Source organism: Chelonia mydas, chromosome 9 (genome assembly GCF_015237465.2).
Source record: "Chelonia mydas isolate rCheMyd1 chromosome 9, rCheMyd1.pri.v2, whole genome shotgun sequence".
Classification (NCBI taxonomy): Eukaryota; Metazoa; Chordata; order Testudines; family Cheloniidae; genus Chelonia; species Chelonia mydas.
In genome coordinates this window covers 62,995,256-63,011,237 of record NC_057855.1, presented here as the reverse complement: position 1 = coordinate 63,011,237, position 15,982 = coordinate 62,995,256, and the positions used below count along the sequence as shown (strand labels likewise).

Genomic DNA, 15,982 nt, shown 5'->3' with positions numbered 1-15,982 from the left:
GTCCTCTTTGTTCCCCTCTTAAAACAAACAAACAAACCAGACAGGTACTATGTTTGCCCTTCTCCAGCCCTCTGGGACCTCACCTGTCTTCCATGAGTTCTTGATTGTTTGTTTTAGCTAATTTAAGTATCCATTCCATGATGCCTGGGTGTAAGTGAGATGGTACCCTTGCTAACTACGTTCCACTGTAAGGCTTGGCGCAATCATAAGGATACTGAGAACAACCCAATCCTGGGTCCCCTGGCGCACCAGTGCAAATGGAGGGGGAGGGGAACTGCCGCCCAGCCCAGAAGGGAATAACCAGAGTGATTCTGTATATGCCCTGCAGGCCAGACACAAGCCCACTGCCCAGCCCCCCATTCCCTCCATTTCTTCAGAATGGCAGGATCTACTCCCTGCAGAACATCTTCCAGATGGTGTACTTCCTGGGTCACCTACTCTTCCACCGTGTTAAGAAGTCTGCCCGAGACCGAGCTCAGCCCAGGTGACTATCTGGCTTGCTTCAGGCCTGCATCTGCACAACTGTGTGTAGGTGCTGTCGCTTTTCACATTCCTCAAAGACACAACGTGGCATGAAGCAGAGATGCGCTTTTTAACCCACGGGGGCAGCGCAGCAGGAGAGGAGTCGTTCAGAATATTCTCTTGGGGGCCTTTCATGTTCTTTGCTGCTTTATACCCCTAATTGCTAGCCTATGATGACTGGGTGATGGGAAACTAGCTGTGCAGTCAGCCTGGACTATCTGAAACTCTCTGAGCCAGGCTTCTGGCCATCTGCCTCTGCTAACATCAATAATTCCCTTGACTGTCCCAAATTATCTGTCTCCTGTGACATTCTCGTGACTCAGGCTATTGCCTTAATGTTACACGAGTGCTCGGGTTCTGCATTAACACTACCTAGTTGATTTTATTGAATGGGTTTGGGGCGGGAAAGGGAGTCAAAATCCAGAGCTATTTGGCAACAGATTCCATGATCTTGAGCCTCTGACGTGGGTTTCTGATCCAGCAGCTCTCTTCTCTACAGAGTTTATAAGCTTTGTAGGCTCCCAACACCAGTGGCTATAACTCAGTCATCCTTCAATTACCTTTCAGGATCCTATTACGCTGAGCTATGCAGCCCCTGGAATTTACACATCTGTGTTCTCAGCACGCTAGGACCTCCGTAATCAAATGATTTTGAGGAAGAACAGGGGAAACGGAAGTTATATTGTGTAGACACAAAGTGACATTCACACATTTAAAGCTGCTTGACTAACGTTCTTCAAACCTGGCTTGTTTTTGGAAGTCTGTTTTCTCTACAAAACAAGCTTAGTTTGAAACTGAGTTTTGGCTATTTTTTTTCTTTTAGCCAAATGCGCCATTTCTGATAGGTGAAAAGTTTATTTTCACACAGAGTAAAAAATGACGACTGATTTTGCTCCAACGTTCATAACCAGAAACAAGCCTTTGGTAAATCTACCGCTAGATGACATTCTTGAAAGTTGCATCACTGGAAAAAGGGGGTTAGAATTAAAGGTAATTTTCAGTCTAGACCATAATGGGCACTACCCAGGCCTGGCATGATTTTTTTCAATTAAAAATTGTGGGTTGTTTCAGTTGTTAATATTTTATGTCTCTGGTGACAGCAACACTGCTGCATCACAATTATTTATTTATTTTTACTTTTGTCATTGTATTAGAGTTATATGAAGATATAATATTGATCAGTATCCATTTCCTTAAACCTCGTCTTACTGTCTTGGATTGTGGTGGTTTCCCCAGAGCAAACTTTGCAAAATAATTCAAATCCACAGAGATCTCCCATCTGTCTTATATGTATGATAACATAGTCCACATTTTGGGCCAGAGCCTCTCAGACAGTGTAAATTGGGAGCATTGAAGTCAGTGGAATGACATCTGAGGCTGACCCGTATTTTACAATTACAATGAAATCTGTTTGGAGCACTGTGTTAGAAAAGTTGACTCTGAAAATGGCAGCTCCCTTTTACCCAGCCTGTCCTCTCGAGTCCTATCTGCTGACTTTCCTGAGACAAAGCTATTACTCCCAGCAGCCCCACAGAATCAATGCGGCTATGGGAGAGCAAGATGGAGCTTTTTCTGTCTCACACATGGGCAGGTCTGTCACTAGTGCTGATGGTGGGATCTTTGCTACTGGTGATGTAAGAAGCAGACAGACAAAAAAAAAAACCCACCATTCATGTTCTGTTTGGTGTGTTTTTTTTTTTTTGTTTTTTGTTTTTTTTAAGGCCTCATGTAGAATTTCTCCTAAGGTCCTTTGCCTAGTGAAGTGACCCTGCTGGAGATCATGCACAGTAACTAGACAGCCCTTCTTTTAACAGAGATCCATGGCTCATGCACTGGGACAGACACTCACCATTCGATTTTTTTAATGGAAAAAAATAGCAGCTTTATACATTATGGGCCAGATCCTCTGCTGGTGTAAATCAGCATGGATCCATAGATTTCAATGGAGCTATGCCAGCGGAGGCCTTGGCTCTGATTTGTGTTTTAATGACTCTGTGTGTGGCAAACTGCCAATTGGTAAATATCACGTTCTCTATGCTCCATATGTTGGGATTCTAACAATATAGACACAGCTGTATAACACTAACCATTGCAGCATGCGCTGTATATTTTGCAATAATGGTAACTGAGGGCTGCATGTTGTTAGGGTTTAAGTGGCTGTGGTGTGGTTAAAAAGACATGCTACATCTCCACAATAACATCTGGTGGTTTGTTTTTTTTTTTGTTCATCTCTCCCCCCCCCCCCCCCAGTGTTTTTGATTTTCCCCGTCCAACAGGTGTGCTCTTTGTGTGGGTAACCCTTCCCTCACCTCCTCCTGGCTGTATACATGAGCTGATGTGATTGCATCTCTTGATCTCTGTTTGCACATTTGCATCTCTTTGTTTTCCTTCTTCCTAGCTCCCAGGACACAGGGCCAGCCTCAGAAAGCTCCCTGGAGGAGACTGGCGTGACTGACATCATAGCAATGAGGAAACAGGTGAGAAAGAGAGGAGACGTTTTGCAACTGGACTCTGTGAAAGCTGCTTAAGGGATAATCAGAGCGGATACCGCCAGTACCAGTAGTGGGCTCCTCCACAGCTAGCATTCTTACATTGAACCAAGCCTCCCCTCTTATCAGGGGTGCCCGCAAGGGCAGTGTATCTGTGGGCTCCTCTCGCAACCGATGCTCTTATACTCGGAGCTGGCTGTAGGGATTTTACTGTCCTAAGGCAACTGGGAAAGTGCTTGACCCTGGCAGATTCCAGTCACTGACACTAAATGACGCTCTGCTGGACCCTAACATTTTGCTTCCTTAAGCAACTGCCTGCTGTGTTTGTGTGGTCCAGATGACGACCCTTTTCACACCAGGACAGTCTCTCCTGCTGGGAGAGGTAGATCTGGAGTAGCTGTGAGCTCCCACCCTCGCACTGGGTGCTGTTGTGCCAACCCTACAGAGACACCTGCTGGTAGAAGCTAGGGGCAGCTGCATATACACCCTCATTTGCTGCATAACTTGTAACTGACCTGGCTGCTTTTTCTGCAGTTGAACAAGATCTCTGGGAGGCTGTGGACTCTGGAGGAGCAATGTACTGGCTGGCGTCAGAAGGAGCTTCTGGTCTACTCTGTGCTAGTCTCTGCATGTCTCATCAACACCTGGCTTTGGCTAAGGAGATAAAGAGCCCTACCCATCCCAGGAGAGAGACAGCCTCTGTGTGTGCATGTGTGATGGGGGAATCCTTACTAGAGCACTTATGAACAGTAAACTCAGTGTGCTTCTTAAAGTGACTGGCCCACTTCTCCTAGTGTAGATTCCCTGTGGATTTGAGCCCTTTGGCCGCTGTTGGAGTGAAGATGAACAGACTGGGATGTACCTGCGATGCTGGAGGAAGTGTATGTGTGTGGGGGGGTGAAGGTGAGGAGTGAGAACTGCAGTGCTGGGTTCTCTTGCCCATGCAGCCAGTGCCTACAGGGAAATGTTTGGGAGGGTTGGAGAAGGCTTGCTTATAAACAATGAATTTTGGTCTGTGTCCTGCAGCTATGCTGCTTTGGGTTGTGGCTTTATCAGATTGCTACTGCTCTATAAATATAACTATATGGTGTGGTAAGCTGGCTTCGGTTAGTACCTGGATGGGAAGCCTCCAGGGATATCCCAGACGCTCCGAGAAGTAGTGTTGGTCGTTCAGTAGGTGGTCCTCTATTTCCTCTGCATCTGCACTGAACCAGCACCCCAGCCCTCTGTCAGGGGATGCTAGGCTGCTATTGATGCCATCTTTTGGAGGAGAGACAAAACTGACATTCTGGGCACCTGTGGCCATCAGAAATTCCACTGCATTTTGGATATGGTCAGCCCTGGTCTCTGGACCAAATTCCAGCCGGATAACTAAACATTGACTCCTTAAGATTCCCCTGTAGTTTTATTTAGGCCCTTCTACATCTCCTGCCCTAAATTCGTGTTGAGTGGCTGTGCACTTTTAAAGGGTTACTATATCTCATCACAGGGAAGGCTGCATCTTTTTTTTTTATGTGGCGGGTGAAGCAATCCATATTTATTTAGCTTGTAAGGCACATTGGTATCCTTGAGACTGCCAGGGGATCTGTAAGATCTCTATCAGTGTTCAGGTATTGTCTAGGAGGCTGGACGATGACTTTGGTATTTGGGTGTAAAGGGGGGATAAATGGGATCTCCTGCTCAGAGCATATCCGCTGGATAATAGAATGGTTTATCAACTCTTGTAGCACTCCTGGAAAGCACGGGGCTACAGGTTTGGGCTGGGATAGAAAAGGATTGTTCTGTGCTACAGTAACTGGTGTGGAGCTGTTGTCAGTATGACCTACTGAGCAACTGAAGTGGCCCTAAGATGCTGACAAGGACCATTCTTGGCTCATTATTGGCTAAAAAACTGCCATGTGATGAATCTGGAAACGGTTGCCATCCACCTTCTTGGATCTCCGCAATCTTCTGTTTTGGAAAGATGGTAACCATTCAGCTCACGTACACAAATCACTTGCTTAGCTCACTTGCAGCCCACTATGGTTTTTGCAGAGGCATCTAACTTCACCCCTCATTTTGAATGCTGATTGTGTGCAGTAATATTTATATAGCATCAACACGCTAAGCACTTTACAGACCCGTCGGAAAGTGGGCCCAGAGGGCTTGCAATCTAAATACACGAGGTGCAAATCCAAGAAATGGGATGGATGGTACGTAGCAGGAAACAATGTAACTGAATGGTGCATTTTAGTGTGTGCGCTTGTATTGCATAGTTTCACAGCAATTCATGGCTGTAATGGGGACGCTTCCAGTTAGTTCTGATGTATGCATCATTACATACACCCAGAGTTTGGGCCAGATTTTTAGCCCAGTTGTAAGCAGGCTTCTCTTATTCCATCTATAAATAAACACGGATGCAATTTAGGTCATTTTAGATGTCTATGTGGCGGTTTAAATGACTTGCATTGTACCAACTAACCAGGCCTATAAATCAGATACTTGGGCACCTAAATAATCGACCCATAAATAATTGTGGGTGCAAACTGTGCTTTGGGACTGAGCTGAGGAGAACATCAAGATTTATTACAGCGGAAGCTGAAATCTGCTGATTGTTCAGCTGTCTCATCATGAAATGATGGTGAGTGCCTGGGGTGGGATGGCTATCTGCCTACAGGTGCTTCCTTCATCTCAAGGTTAAGGAACAGGCATGAGGGAGTATGGCAGGGATCTTGTAGTGCTTCTGCCTGGGTTATTCTGGGGTGGTTGGATTTTAGTCTGCAGGGCTGTCACTCCAGCTTCTCTCATCCCTTTTTGGGAGGGGCCCCACCCATTCCAACAGGGATCAGACGGGCCTGCTCTTCTCACTGTATCACTCCAGTCCCATGTAATGTCAAAAAAGAATCTGCTACGATTTTGCCAGAAGTGTGTGCTCTTGTGGTGGCCCCTGCTCCTGAGAAGAGATGTTTGCGGTAGGAAGCTGTGCTTTCCAATCCAGGCTAGAGACTGATCCTGTGGGGCATCCAGTGCCCTCACCCTCCTTGAAATCATTTGGAGCAGGAGTCGCTCAGCAACTTGCATCATCAGGCCTGTTGTGCCTACTCAGAGGGCAATTGGTGAGTAGCCACCAGAGGTGAAATATGGGTTTATTTTGTATAAGGCAAATGTCCTGCTGATCATATGTGTGTGTATAAATCTGGAAATATCAATCAATAAAATGCATTTTTAAACAAAAGCATTGGCATGTGCTAGCAGCCTCTTGGCTAATGGTGCTATAACCCCCCACAACTCCGAACCCTGCGACTGCAAGATTCCCAGGTGACTAGTGCTTCCCTGCTCCCACCCAGTAGCTTGCTACTAAGTATTGGAGCAGAGAGGCCATGAAACCTGAAGCTACCTCAGGGACGCTTCGCCAGGGCCCTGACTGGAGGAACACAGGGACCACTGATTGGCCAGGGCTTCCTATTTAAACCTGAAGAGAGGTACAGGGAAGTGTCTGCATAACTAGTGTGACCAGACATCCTGCTATTAGAGGCTTTTTCTTTTATATATGCAACTATTGCCCCCCCCCCCCCCCCCCTGAAAAGAGTGTCCCGATTTTTCACACTTGCTATCTGGTCACTCTCTGCACAATTAGGCTCTCTGGCTGCTATGTTGGACCCTGCCTGTGTGACTCCCTGGGTCCTGCCCTGTTTCTGACCCTTGCCCCTGGTCTCTAGCTCTACTCTTGGTTTGATTCCTGCTCTAGCCACTGGACCTGGCCACCTGCATCCTGACCCTGAGAGGTGGCCTCTGAACCCACTCACCCAGTGGTGCAAGTAGAAATCATTTCTTGCTGGTACTGCACTCATGGGAGGGACATAAGGGGTGGGGGCATGTGACATCCCCACATGACCCTCCATGTGAATCCTCCCCACCCTGTCCCCTCTGACGCTCCCCTTTGTATATACAAACATCAACATGCTTAATTACTCACTTCCCCCCAAATATGTATTTTTCAGTCTGTTTATTTGGGAGTTGGGTGAGGACCCATTTCAGTATGTGTATGACTTATTAAAAGACAAATTTTAAGTAGAACTGTATCCTAAACTGCTTTATGGTATTGTACCCAAATATTGCATTTCAATGGGGGATTCAACTTCCTTTATAGGAACAGACTCCTGAAACTCTTACCGGCCACAAAAGTGGTCCACAGTCATGCAAATAGTCCCATTCTCTTCAATGGGATTGATTAAGGGTTTACAGTAGAGGTGGGCAAACTATGGTCTGCGGGACCATTCTGCCCGGCCCTTGAGCTTCCGGCCAGGGAGGCTAGCCCTGGCCCCTCCCCTGCTGTCTTCCCTCCCCCACAGCCTCAGCTCGCCATGCCACCAGCGCTCTGGGAGGCAGGGCTACGAGCTCCTGCCGGGCAGCGTGGTGGCGTGGCTGGCTCCGGTTGGGCAGCATGGTGGCCAGTCCTGCTGCTCTGAGTGGCATGGTAAGGGAGCGGGGAGGGGGAGGGTTTGGATAAGGGGCAGGGGGTCCTGGGAGGCAGAGGTTCTGGGGATGGTGGTCAGGGATGGGGAACAGGGGGGTTGGATAGGTGGGGGAGTCCCGAGGGGCCTGTCAAGAGGTGGGGGTGTGGATAGGGGTCGGGGCAATCAGGGAGCAGGGGGGTTTGGATACAGGGGGGTGGTTAGGGGTGGGGGGGTCAGGGGACAAGGAGCTGGGGGGGGGGTTGGATGGGTAGGGAGTTATGAGCAGTCAGGGGGTGCGAAGTGGGAGGGGGCAGAGGCCAGGATGTTTGGGGAGGCACAGCCTTCCCTACCCAGCCCTCCATACAGTTTCGGAACCCCTATGTGGCCCTCAGGCCAAAAAGTTTGCCCACCCTGGTTTACAGGATTAGGTTCCAAATTTGTAAATGGTTCTGGATGAAACTGACAATGCCTGAGCCATCAGATCAGCCGGAGCTTCATTCGAATAAAGGTGGGCAGATGTGTGATAAGTCTTAGCTCCATTGCTAAGGTGAGGAACATATTTTTCAGCAAAGTTCTTGGCAGATTCCTGAGGCAACTGGTTTAAGGCTACCCATGTCTGGCATTATAATCTTCACTTTTAGTTCTCTCGCCCACAAAGCTGGAAAATGAGGCATTTGTTTTCTTTGTTTTGCTGCTCCAGTTCAAGTTAACAAAATGCAAGTTAGACTAGTTTGGCTCAAAGAAGAATTCTATGCACACTGGGGACAACACCCGATTCCTGTCAGGCTGCGGAACGGGGCTGACATCAGAATCCAAACATCCTCTGGTCAGTGCAAGCAAAGGCATTCCAGGTGAGGAGTAGCCTCCTTCTCCTTGGGGCATCCTTTCCATCAGAGACAGGAAACCAGACTGGCTAAGCGACTGTCGGGTCTGTTAAGGTAAGTCCTGTTCTGCTGCTCTTGCTGACCTTTTTCTATAATGATTTGCCAGGGAACCATGGGCATCTGGTAAGCTGCCACTGGCCAGGATAAGCTCCTGAGTCCTTGAATGGAGGCAGCTTTTCTGAGGCAAAAAGAGACTGTCCCTGGCTTTTGGGAAGTTGGCAGCACAATTCCCACAGTGGCCTCAGGTGAGTCACTTAACCCCTGTGCCTCAGTTTCCCAGTCTGTAATGATGCTTCCCTGGGGAGGCTGGTGGGAAGGGGAAATTTGAAGTGGGTTGTGTGACAGAGGTGCTCAGGGCAGTTGCTTGGCCACGACCCACAGGAATGGAAACAAACAGGCCCCTGGAGTTCCCATGGAGCTCTGCTAGGTGTCTGTGGGCTCGGTCTGGAGTCTGCATCTCCTTGTCTCTCTCCTTCACCATGCTGGCATAAAGGGGAGGAGCATCAGATTCCTCTTTTGTGGTCCCAAGGGCATCTTCGCTGTTCATATGCGAGACTCCTGCGCCACAGGGTACTAAAAACCAGGGCAATCTAAGAGCAAGGGGTGGCAAAAATGGGGACTTAACTGCTAGCATGTTTCTGTTGCAGCGCTGTGTTCCTTCACTCATGAAATGAGTTGGGTGGAGGGGCAGGTCTCAGCTGCTCAAGCTCTTCTCCGGTGCCAGGTAAAGAGCCTTTGGCATGAGACCAGAATTTAGATGTTAAGCATGGTTAGCTGGTGCTCGTCCCGTTCAAACCCCTGAGCCCAGCTCTGCTTTGCGGGATAGTGGGATTGGCACTGAGGCAATTGTTGATGGAACTGCCAACCGGGGCCAGCTTGAGGCAGGCGTGATGGGCAAAGGCATAAATTTAGCACTCTTGCCATCTAGCACTTGCGACATGCAGAAACCATTAATGAGGCCCCCAAAATCATAAGATTTGAGAATAATTATAGTACACTTTGGATTCTTTTCATTTGTCTTTTGGGTTTTCAGCCTTTAGGATTCACATTTTCAAGGTTTGCTCTGCAACCATAAGGGCTAGAAATTTTTTTGTTTTCAGTTTAAGCTGAGACTTTTCATGTAATCACACGACACCAGAGCCTAGGACTTTTAGAGAAACACCAAATATTATGAGACTTCTGTAGGAGGTGGTAACCAACTGATCTAGCCAAGTAATTAGCCACTACACCTTACAGCTGTTTTAACATAATTGGGGATCGGATACAATACCCCTTTTGTATAAACCTCAGGGCTGTAGATGGTCTGAGTTGCAAATGGAGTATTCCCTCCCGCCCCCACTGTCTCTCATTACAATGGCCTTTGAAAAGCTTTAATACCCCCTGAAAAGATGGCCTCATGAAAAATGTCTCCCACGTAATTCTGCCCTCCTGATGATCTCCACACTGACCCTGTTCGCTTCCCTGGTAATCTTGTGTTTCAGATTTTACTTCCTGCTCTCTGACTGCTGGGTAGATGCTGGTCCAAAGTGGTGATGGAGGCATATGCTATTAAAATATTGGCCTTTTCCTGCTGTTTTCAGGCCGAGTGACAGCTGTAGCATGGCATGGACACAATGGAAATAAAAATATTAGTGTTATGGCTGATTGCGGTATCCCGTGCCATATAGATTAAAACCAGGAGGAGGCGCTGTGTGGACTTGGGTTCTAGTCCTGACTCTCCCAGTTTATTCTGTAGCCCTCATCATCCCAGTCTCTGAATGCCAGTGGCTCAGTGTGACAAGGTGAGGGAGGTCATATTTCATTGGACCAACTTCTGTTGGGGAGAGAGACCCGCTTTTGAGCTTACACAGAGCTCTTCTTCAGGTCTCGGAACTAGTGGGTGAGTCACTTAACATCCTTATGAGGCACAGAGCAGTTGGGTGCGTTAATTCATGAAGGTTTGTGAAGTGCTTGGAGATCCTCAGACCAGAATTGCTAGGGAGGTGTGATGGATGGCTATTCTGTCCCACCACACTATTCCTTGAATGCTTTGTGAAATGCCTGCCTCCCATAATGGGAGGGCAAAGAAAAGGAAGAAATGGATACCACTGTATTCTTTCCAGGCAGGCGGGGACTCAGCCAGACCCAAATGGAGGGCGAGTGGGAATTTGTTGGGAAGCAGAGCAGTCCCAGCCCAGTGGTATCAGAAGGAGGGGGGGGGAGAGCTTTTATCACTCCTCCCCTTTCATTCCCCAGACACAAAGCCATCTGTGATTAACGCCTGTGAAGTACACCTAGTGCTTTGGGGCCATGTAGGGGATGCGCACGCTATAGCAGGGGGGAGAGAGAGACCAGCTCGGAGACTCTTTCACTACTGTTGGGGGCACCGGCTGCCCCACCCCTTTCATCTGAAAGTTTACTTCATTTCTTGGCTATAAGCTACAGCCTTGCCCCATGGTCGTCTAGCCGAGCTCCTGAGCCCAGACGAAAGGCAGCACCCTGGAACAGGGACAGAGCTGTTTCTTTTCAAATCAGTATTGGAGCTAAAATCCTAAATTAGTTCAGTCCTAGAAGCTGCTTAAAATTATTGGGGTGATGAGTCCCCAGTCAACTCCTGGTTGCCCCTGGAGATAACAGAAGTTTGTGTGTGGTTTGCTGAATCCACCTTCTGCACTGAGACAGGAACCTGGAGGCGAGCGGCTGGTTCAGATGGCACTGCACTGGAGAGGCTGAGCCAACCGGAGCAAATTGCTTGTGAGAGCAAAAGCTGCTCTGAGGCTGAGTTTTGTTACTAGACGCTGCGCGGGACGTCTGATTAGTAAGTAAAAGGGCTTGTTCAGCTCCGGCCTGGGAGTGTCCCATATGTGATTGTTTCCCCATCTCACAGTGTGCATGTGTATATTTCATACAGACATGCATGTGTCTAGTGGCTATAGGACCGACCTGTGTGTGTGTTCCTGGGGTTGGGAAGGAATTTCCCCCCGAGTCAGATCAGCAGAGACCCTGGGGGGTTTTCGTCTTCCTTTGCGGCATGAGACATGGGTCGTTTGCTGGTTTAAACTAGTGTAAATGGTGGATTCTCTGTAACTTGAATCCTGTAACCCAGCATGATTCTCTGGAACTTGAATTCTCTCTAACCCAGCATGAATTCTTCTTTAAATCCCAGTTTGAGGACTTCAGTAACTCAGCCAGAGGTTAGGGGTCCATTACAGGAGTGGGTGAGGTTCTGTGGCCTGCAATGTGCAGGAGGTCAGACTAGATCATGATGATCCCTTCTTACCTTAAAGTCTATGAATCTACTCATCATGCATAGCTAGATGCGTACATACACCAGATGCATTGTACTCTGTATGACTATGATGGGGGGGTGTGGTGTGTGCGGATATCATTGCCCCTCTGTTGTATGTTGGTATATCTGTGTTCTTTGTAAACAAAGAACTTCAGTTTATAATACATTGCATGCATGCATGCGCTCATCTCCTCTGCGTGCTGCATAAGTATCATTATTTGTGTTTCCTGTATATAATCTGTATGCGTATTATTTAGTGTATCGTGCATATGCGAATGAGAAATTTGTGTGTATAATTGTGTCCATGCAGCCTGCCTTTAATATATAAACATGTGGTGTTAAGGGAATACATCCCTGTTAGTGCATGTGTACCTGGTGGCTATTGTCCGTGGATCTTTGTGTATTTCAGTGTGCATGCCTGTGTCTCCACAAAGTGTCTTTTTAAGCTGCTGCATTGTTTGTGATGTATCCACTCTGTACTTGTCTGTTGTTAGCATCTCTGCCTGCTATATAAATTACCTGCAATGGAGTGGGATACCCAGGAGTTTGCCCACTGTGGGTACATGGGTACAGTTTAAAGCTAGGCTGAGCATCCCTGGGACCTGGGCAGGAAGAGACTACAGACTTCCTTTTAGGTGCCCCGAGTTTGGTTTCTGTCCTGTGACTGCATTAGGGATCTGTGGTCTGTTGAGCAGCTGTGAGAATTTCAGTTGCTCAGCCCCTCTGGTAAGAACAGCTTTGACATCCCCTCCCTAAGTGGGGTTTGATCCGCCATCCTGAGCTGAAGTGGTCTGGTCACCAGGGTAGTGACAGGTGACCCATCCAGCTGCCAAGAGCCCTGAAGGTTCTGAGGGCTGGAACTGCCCGTTCCTCCTACCGATGCGGTCAAGGGCCCGTCTCTGCTGAGACGTGTTCTGGACTTAACCTCTGTCCCCTTCATGGATTCTGAGTTCAACCCCTCAGGTCTCAGGACTTTGGGCCTTCTCCTGGCCTGGAATCCCATGAATCTCCCACACTCAGACCGGGCCCCGGGCTACAGCACTCTGCCTATTGACTGTGCTTACCCAGCAGGTCCGACTGGGCTCAGCCCCTGCATTTCTGCCCTGCAGGGGTCTCTGATCTCTGGTGACTTGACTAACCAGAGGGTCTGCAAACCAGACCAAAGTATTGTTTAATCTGAACAGTAGGAATAAAACATTTAGAGAAAAGGATTTTAAAACAATGTAGTCTACATACATGCATCTCTATCTTACCTAGAGCCCTACCATCCTGTGAGAGAGTCACTGATATTCTGTGAGAGTTCCTTTGTCTTTTCAGTTCCCAGGCATTTAGGCCCTGCTGTCCAAAATCAGTTTGGTGGGCTCCTTGGCAGGTTGAGCCAGTCTCTTCATGGCCAACGACTCTGCCATTGTCCTGTAACAACCACAAGTGTGTGCTGAGAGGTGTTTTGTCTTGAGCCTTTGTTCTGTCGTCCTGCTTGTTTCCCAACAACGCTGGTGTTTGAACCCGATATAACCCTCCAGTAAACATCCCAATAACCAGGTTAACATACACTGTTCATTAATTATTACCGAGCGACCTCACTTCTGCCACAAAGAGTTTGACTGGGTTCTTTATAAAATATCTTGTCCTGTGGGAGTTTCACTCCCTGCAGCTATCCCCTACATAACTGGTCTGGGGGAGCAGTGGCTGACGCAGCAATTCTCTCCTCTCATCAGTGGGTGAGCTCCCTCCCTGCTCTGACTCGAACCCCCCATGACTAGGACTTCTGCAGCCATGTTCCTAAAGCTGGGGTGAGTCTCAGTGTCTGCAAATCTGGGACTGAGAGCACAAGCTTTGACTAGGCCCAGAACAGTAAGGCGCTGTACGTTCTGCCCTCAGATCTGATTCCTAATCTGCAGCACAGCCCCCCCTTTGTCCAGTGCAGGGTCCCCCCCCCCCCCCCCCCCCAGTCTGCTGAAGCAACAAGAGTGATGTAGTGGTGGGAGTCTGCTATAGACCACCGGACCAGGGGGATGAGGTGGATGAGGCTTTCTTCCGGCAACTCGCAGAAGCTACTAGATCACACGCCCTGGTTCTCATGGGCGACTTTAATCTTCCTGATATCTGCTGGGAGAGCACTACAGCGGTGCACAGACAATCCAGGAAGTTTTTGGAAAGTGTAGGGGACAATTTCCTGGTGCAAGTGCTAGAGGAGCCAACTATGGGGGGAGCTTTTGTTGACCTGCTGCTCACAAACCGGGAAGAATTAGTGGGGGAAGCAAAAGTGGATGGGAATCTGGGAGGCAGTGACCATGAGTTGGTTGAGTTCAGGATCCTGACACAGGGAAGAAAGGTGAGCAGCAGAATACGGACCCTGGACTTCAGGAAAGCAGACTTCGACTCCCTCAGGGAACTGATGGGTAGGATCCCCTGGGGGAATAACATGAAGGGGAAAGGAGTCCAGGAGAGCTGGCTGTATTTCAAGGAATCCCTATTGAGGTTACAGGGACAAACCATCCTGATGTGTCGAAAGAACAGTAAAGATGGCAGGCGACCAGCTTGGCTTAACGGTGAAATCCTTGCAGATCTTAAACATAAAAAAGAAGCTTACAAGAAGTGGAAGATTGGACAAATGACCAGGGAAGAGTATAAAAATATTGCTCGGGCATGTAGGAATGAAATCAGGAGGGCCAAATCGCACCTGGAGCTGCAGCTAGCAAGAGATGTTAAGAGTAACAAGGGTTTCTTCAGGTATGTTGGCAACAAGAAGAAAGCCAAGGAAAGTGTGGGCCCCTTACTGAATGAGGGAGGCAACCTAGTGACAGAGGATGTGGAAAAAGCTAATGTACTCAATGCTTTTTTTGCCTCTGTCTTCACGAACAAGGTCAGCTCCCAGACTGCTGCACTGGGCATCACAGCATGGGGAGTAGGTGGCTAGCCCTCTGTGGAGAAAGAGGTGGTTAGGGACTATTTAGTAAAGCTGGACGAGCACAAGTCCATGGGGCCGGATGCGTTGCATCCGAGAGTGCTAAAGGAATTGGCGGCTGTGATTGCAGAGCCATTGGCCATTATCTTTGAAAACTCGTGGCGAACGGGGGAAGTCCCAGATGACTGGAAAAAGGCTAATGTAGTGCCCATCTTTTAAAAAAGGGAAGAAGGAGGATCCTGGGAACTACAGGCCAGTCAGCCTCACCTCAGTCCCCTGAAAAATCATGGAGCAGGTCCTCAAGGAATCAATCCTGAAGCACTTACATGAGAGAAAAGTGATCAGGAACAGTCAGCATGGATTCACCAAGGGAAGGTCATGCCTGACTAATCTAATCGCCTTCTATGATGAGATTACTGGTTCTGTGGATGAAGGGAAAGCAGTGGATGTATTGTTTCTTGACTTTAGCAAAGCTTTTGACACGGTCTCCCACAGTATTCTTGTCAGCAGGTTAAAGAAGTATGGGCTGGATGAATGGACTATAAGGTGGGTAGAAAGTTGGCTAGATTGTCGGGCTCAACGGGTAGTGATCAATGGCTCCATGTCTAGTTGGCAGTGGTATCAAGTGGAGTGCCCCAAGGGTCGGTCCTGGGGCCGGTTTTGTTCAATATCTTCATAAATGATCTGGAGGATGGTGTGGATTGCACTCTCAGCAAATTTGCAGATGATACTAAACTAGGAGGAGTGGTAGATACGCTGGAGGGCAGGGATAGGATACAGAGGGACCTAGACAAATTGGAGGTTTGGGCCAAAAGAAATCTGATGAGGTTCAACAAGGATAAGTGCAGGGTCCTGCACTTAAGATGGAAGAACCCAATGCACCGCTACAGACTAGGGACCGAATGGCTAGGCAGCAGTTCTGCGGAAAAGGACCTGGGGTGACAGTGGATGAGAAGCTGGATATGAGTCAACAGTGTGCCCTTGTTGCCAAGAAGGCCAATGGCATTTTGGGATGTATAAGTAGGGGCATAGCGAGCAGATCGAGGGACGTGATCGTTCCCCTCTATTCGACACTGGTGAGGCCTCATCTGGAGTACTGTGTCCAGTTTTGGGCCCCGCACTACAAGAAGGATGTGGATAAATTGGAGAGAGTCCAGCGAAGGGCAACAAAAATGATTAGGGGTCTGGAGCACATGACTTAAGAGGAGAGGCTGAGGGAACTGGGATTGTTTAGTCTGCAGAAGAGAAGAATGAGGGGGGATTTGATAGCTGCTTTCAACTACCTGAGAGGGGGTTCCAAAGAGGATGGTTCTAGACTATTCTCAGCGGTAGAAGAGGACAGGACAAGGAGTAATGGTCTCAAGTTGCAGTGGGGGAGGTTTAGGTTGGATATTAGGAAAAACTTTTTCACTAGGAGGGTGGTGAAACACTGGAATGCGTTACCTAGGGAGGTGGTGGAATCTCCTTCCTTAGAA

The 15,982-nt window shown here is 48.3% G+C and overlaps 1 protein-coding gene across 3 annotated transcripts in view; it reads left to right on the top strand.

Annotated features, from left to right (window-relative positions):
- LOC102929334 (mitochondrial fission factor) overlaps window positions 1–6,225 on the top strand; it is a 28,127-nt gene extending 21,902 nt beyond the window's left edge. The window contains exons 5-7 of one of the 3 annotated variants that reach the window (XM_007063937.4): window positions 329–484; window positions 2,921–2,999; window positions 3,546–6,225. In XM_007063937.4, coding sequence (XP_007063999.2) covers window positions 329–484; window positions 2,921–2,999; window positions 3,546–3,677 — 367 coding nt within the window. In that variant the 3' untranslated portion in view covers window positions 3,678–6,225. The other 2 variants (XM_027826392.3, XM_043522149.1) reach the window with 2 other exon arrangements.
- Window positions 6,226–15,982: the final 9,757 nt, after the last annotated feature.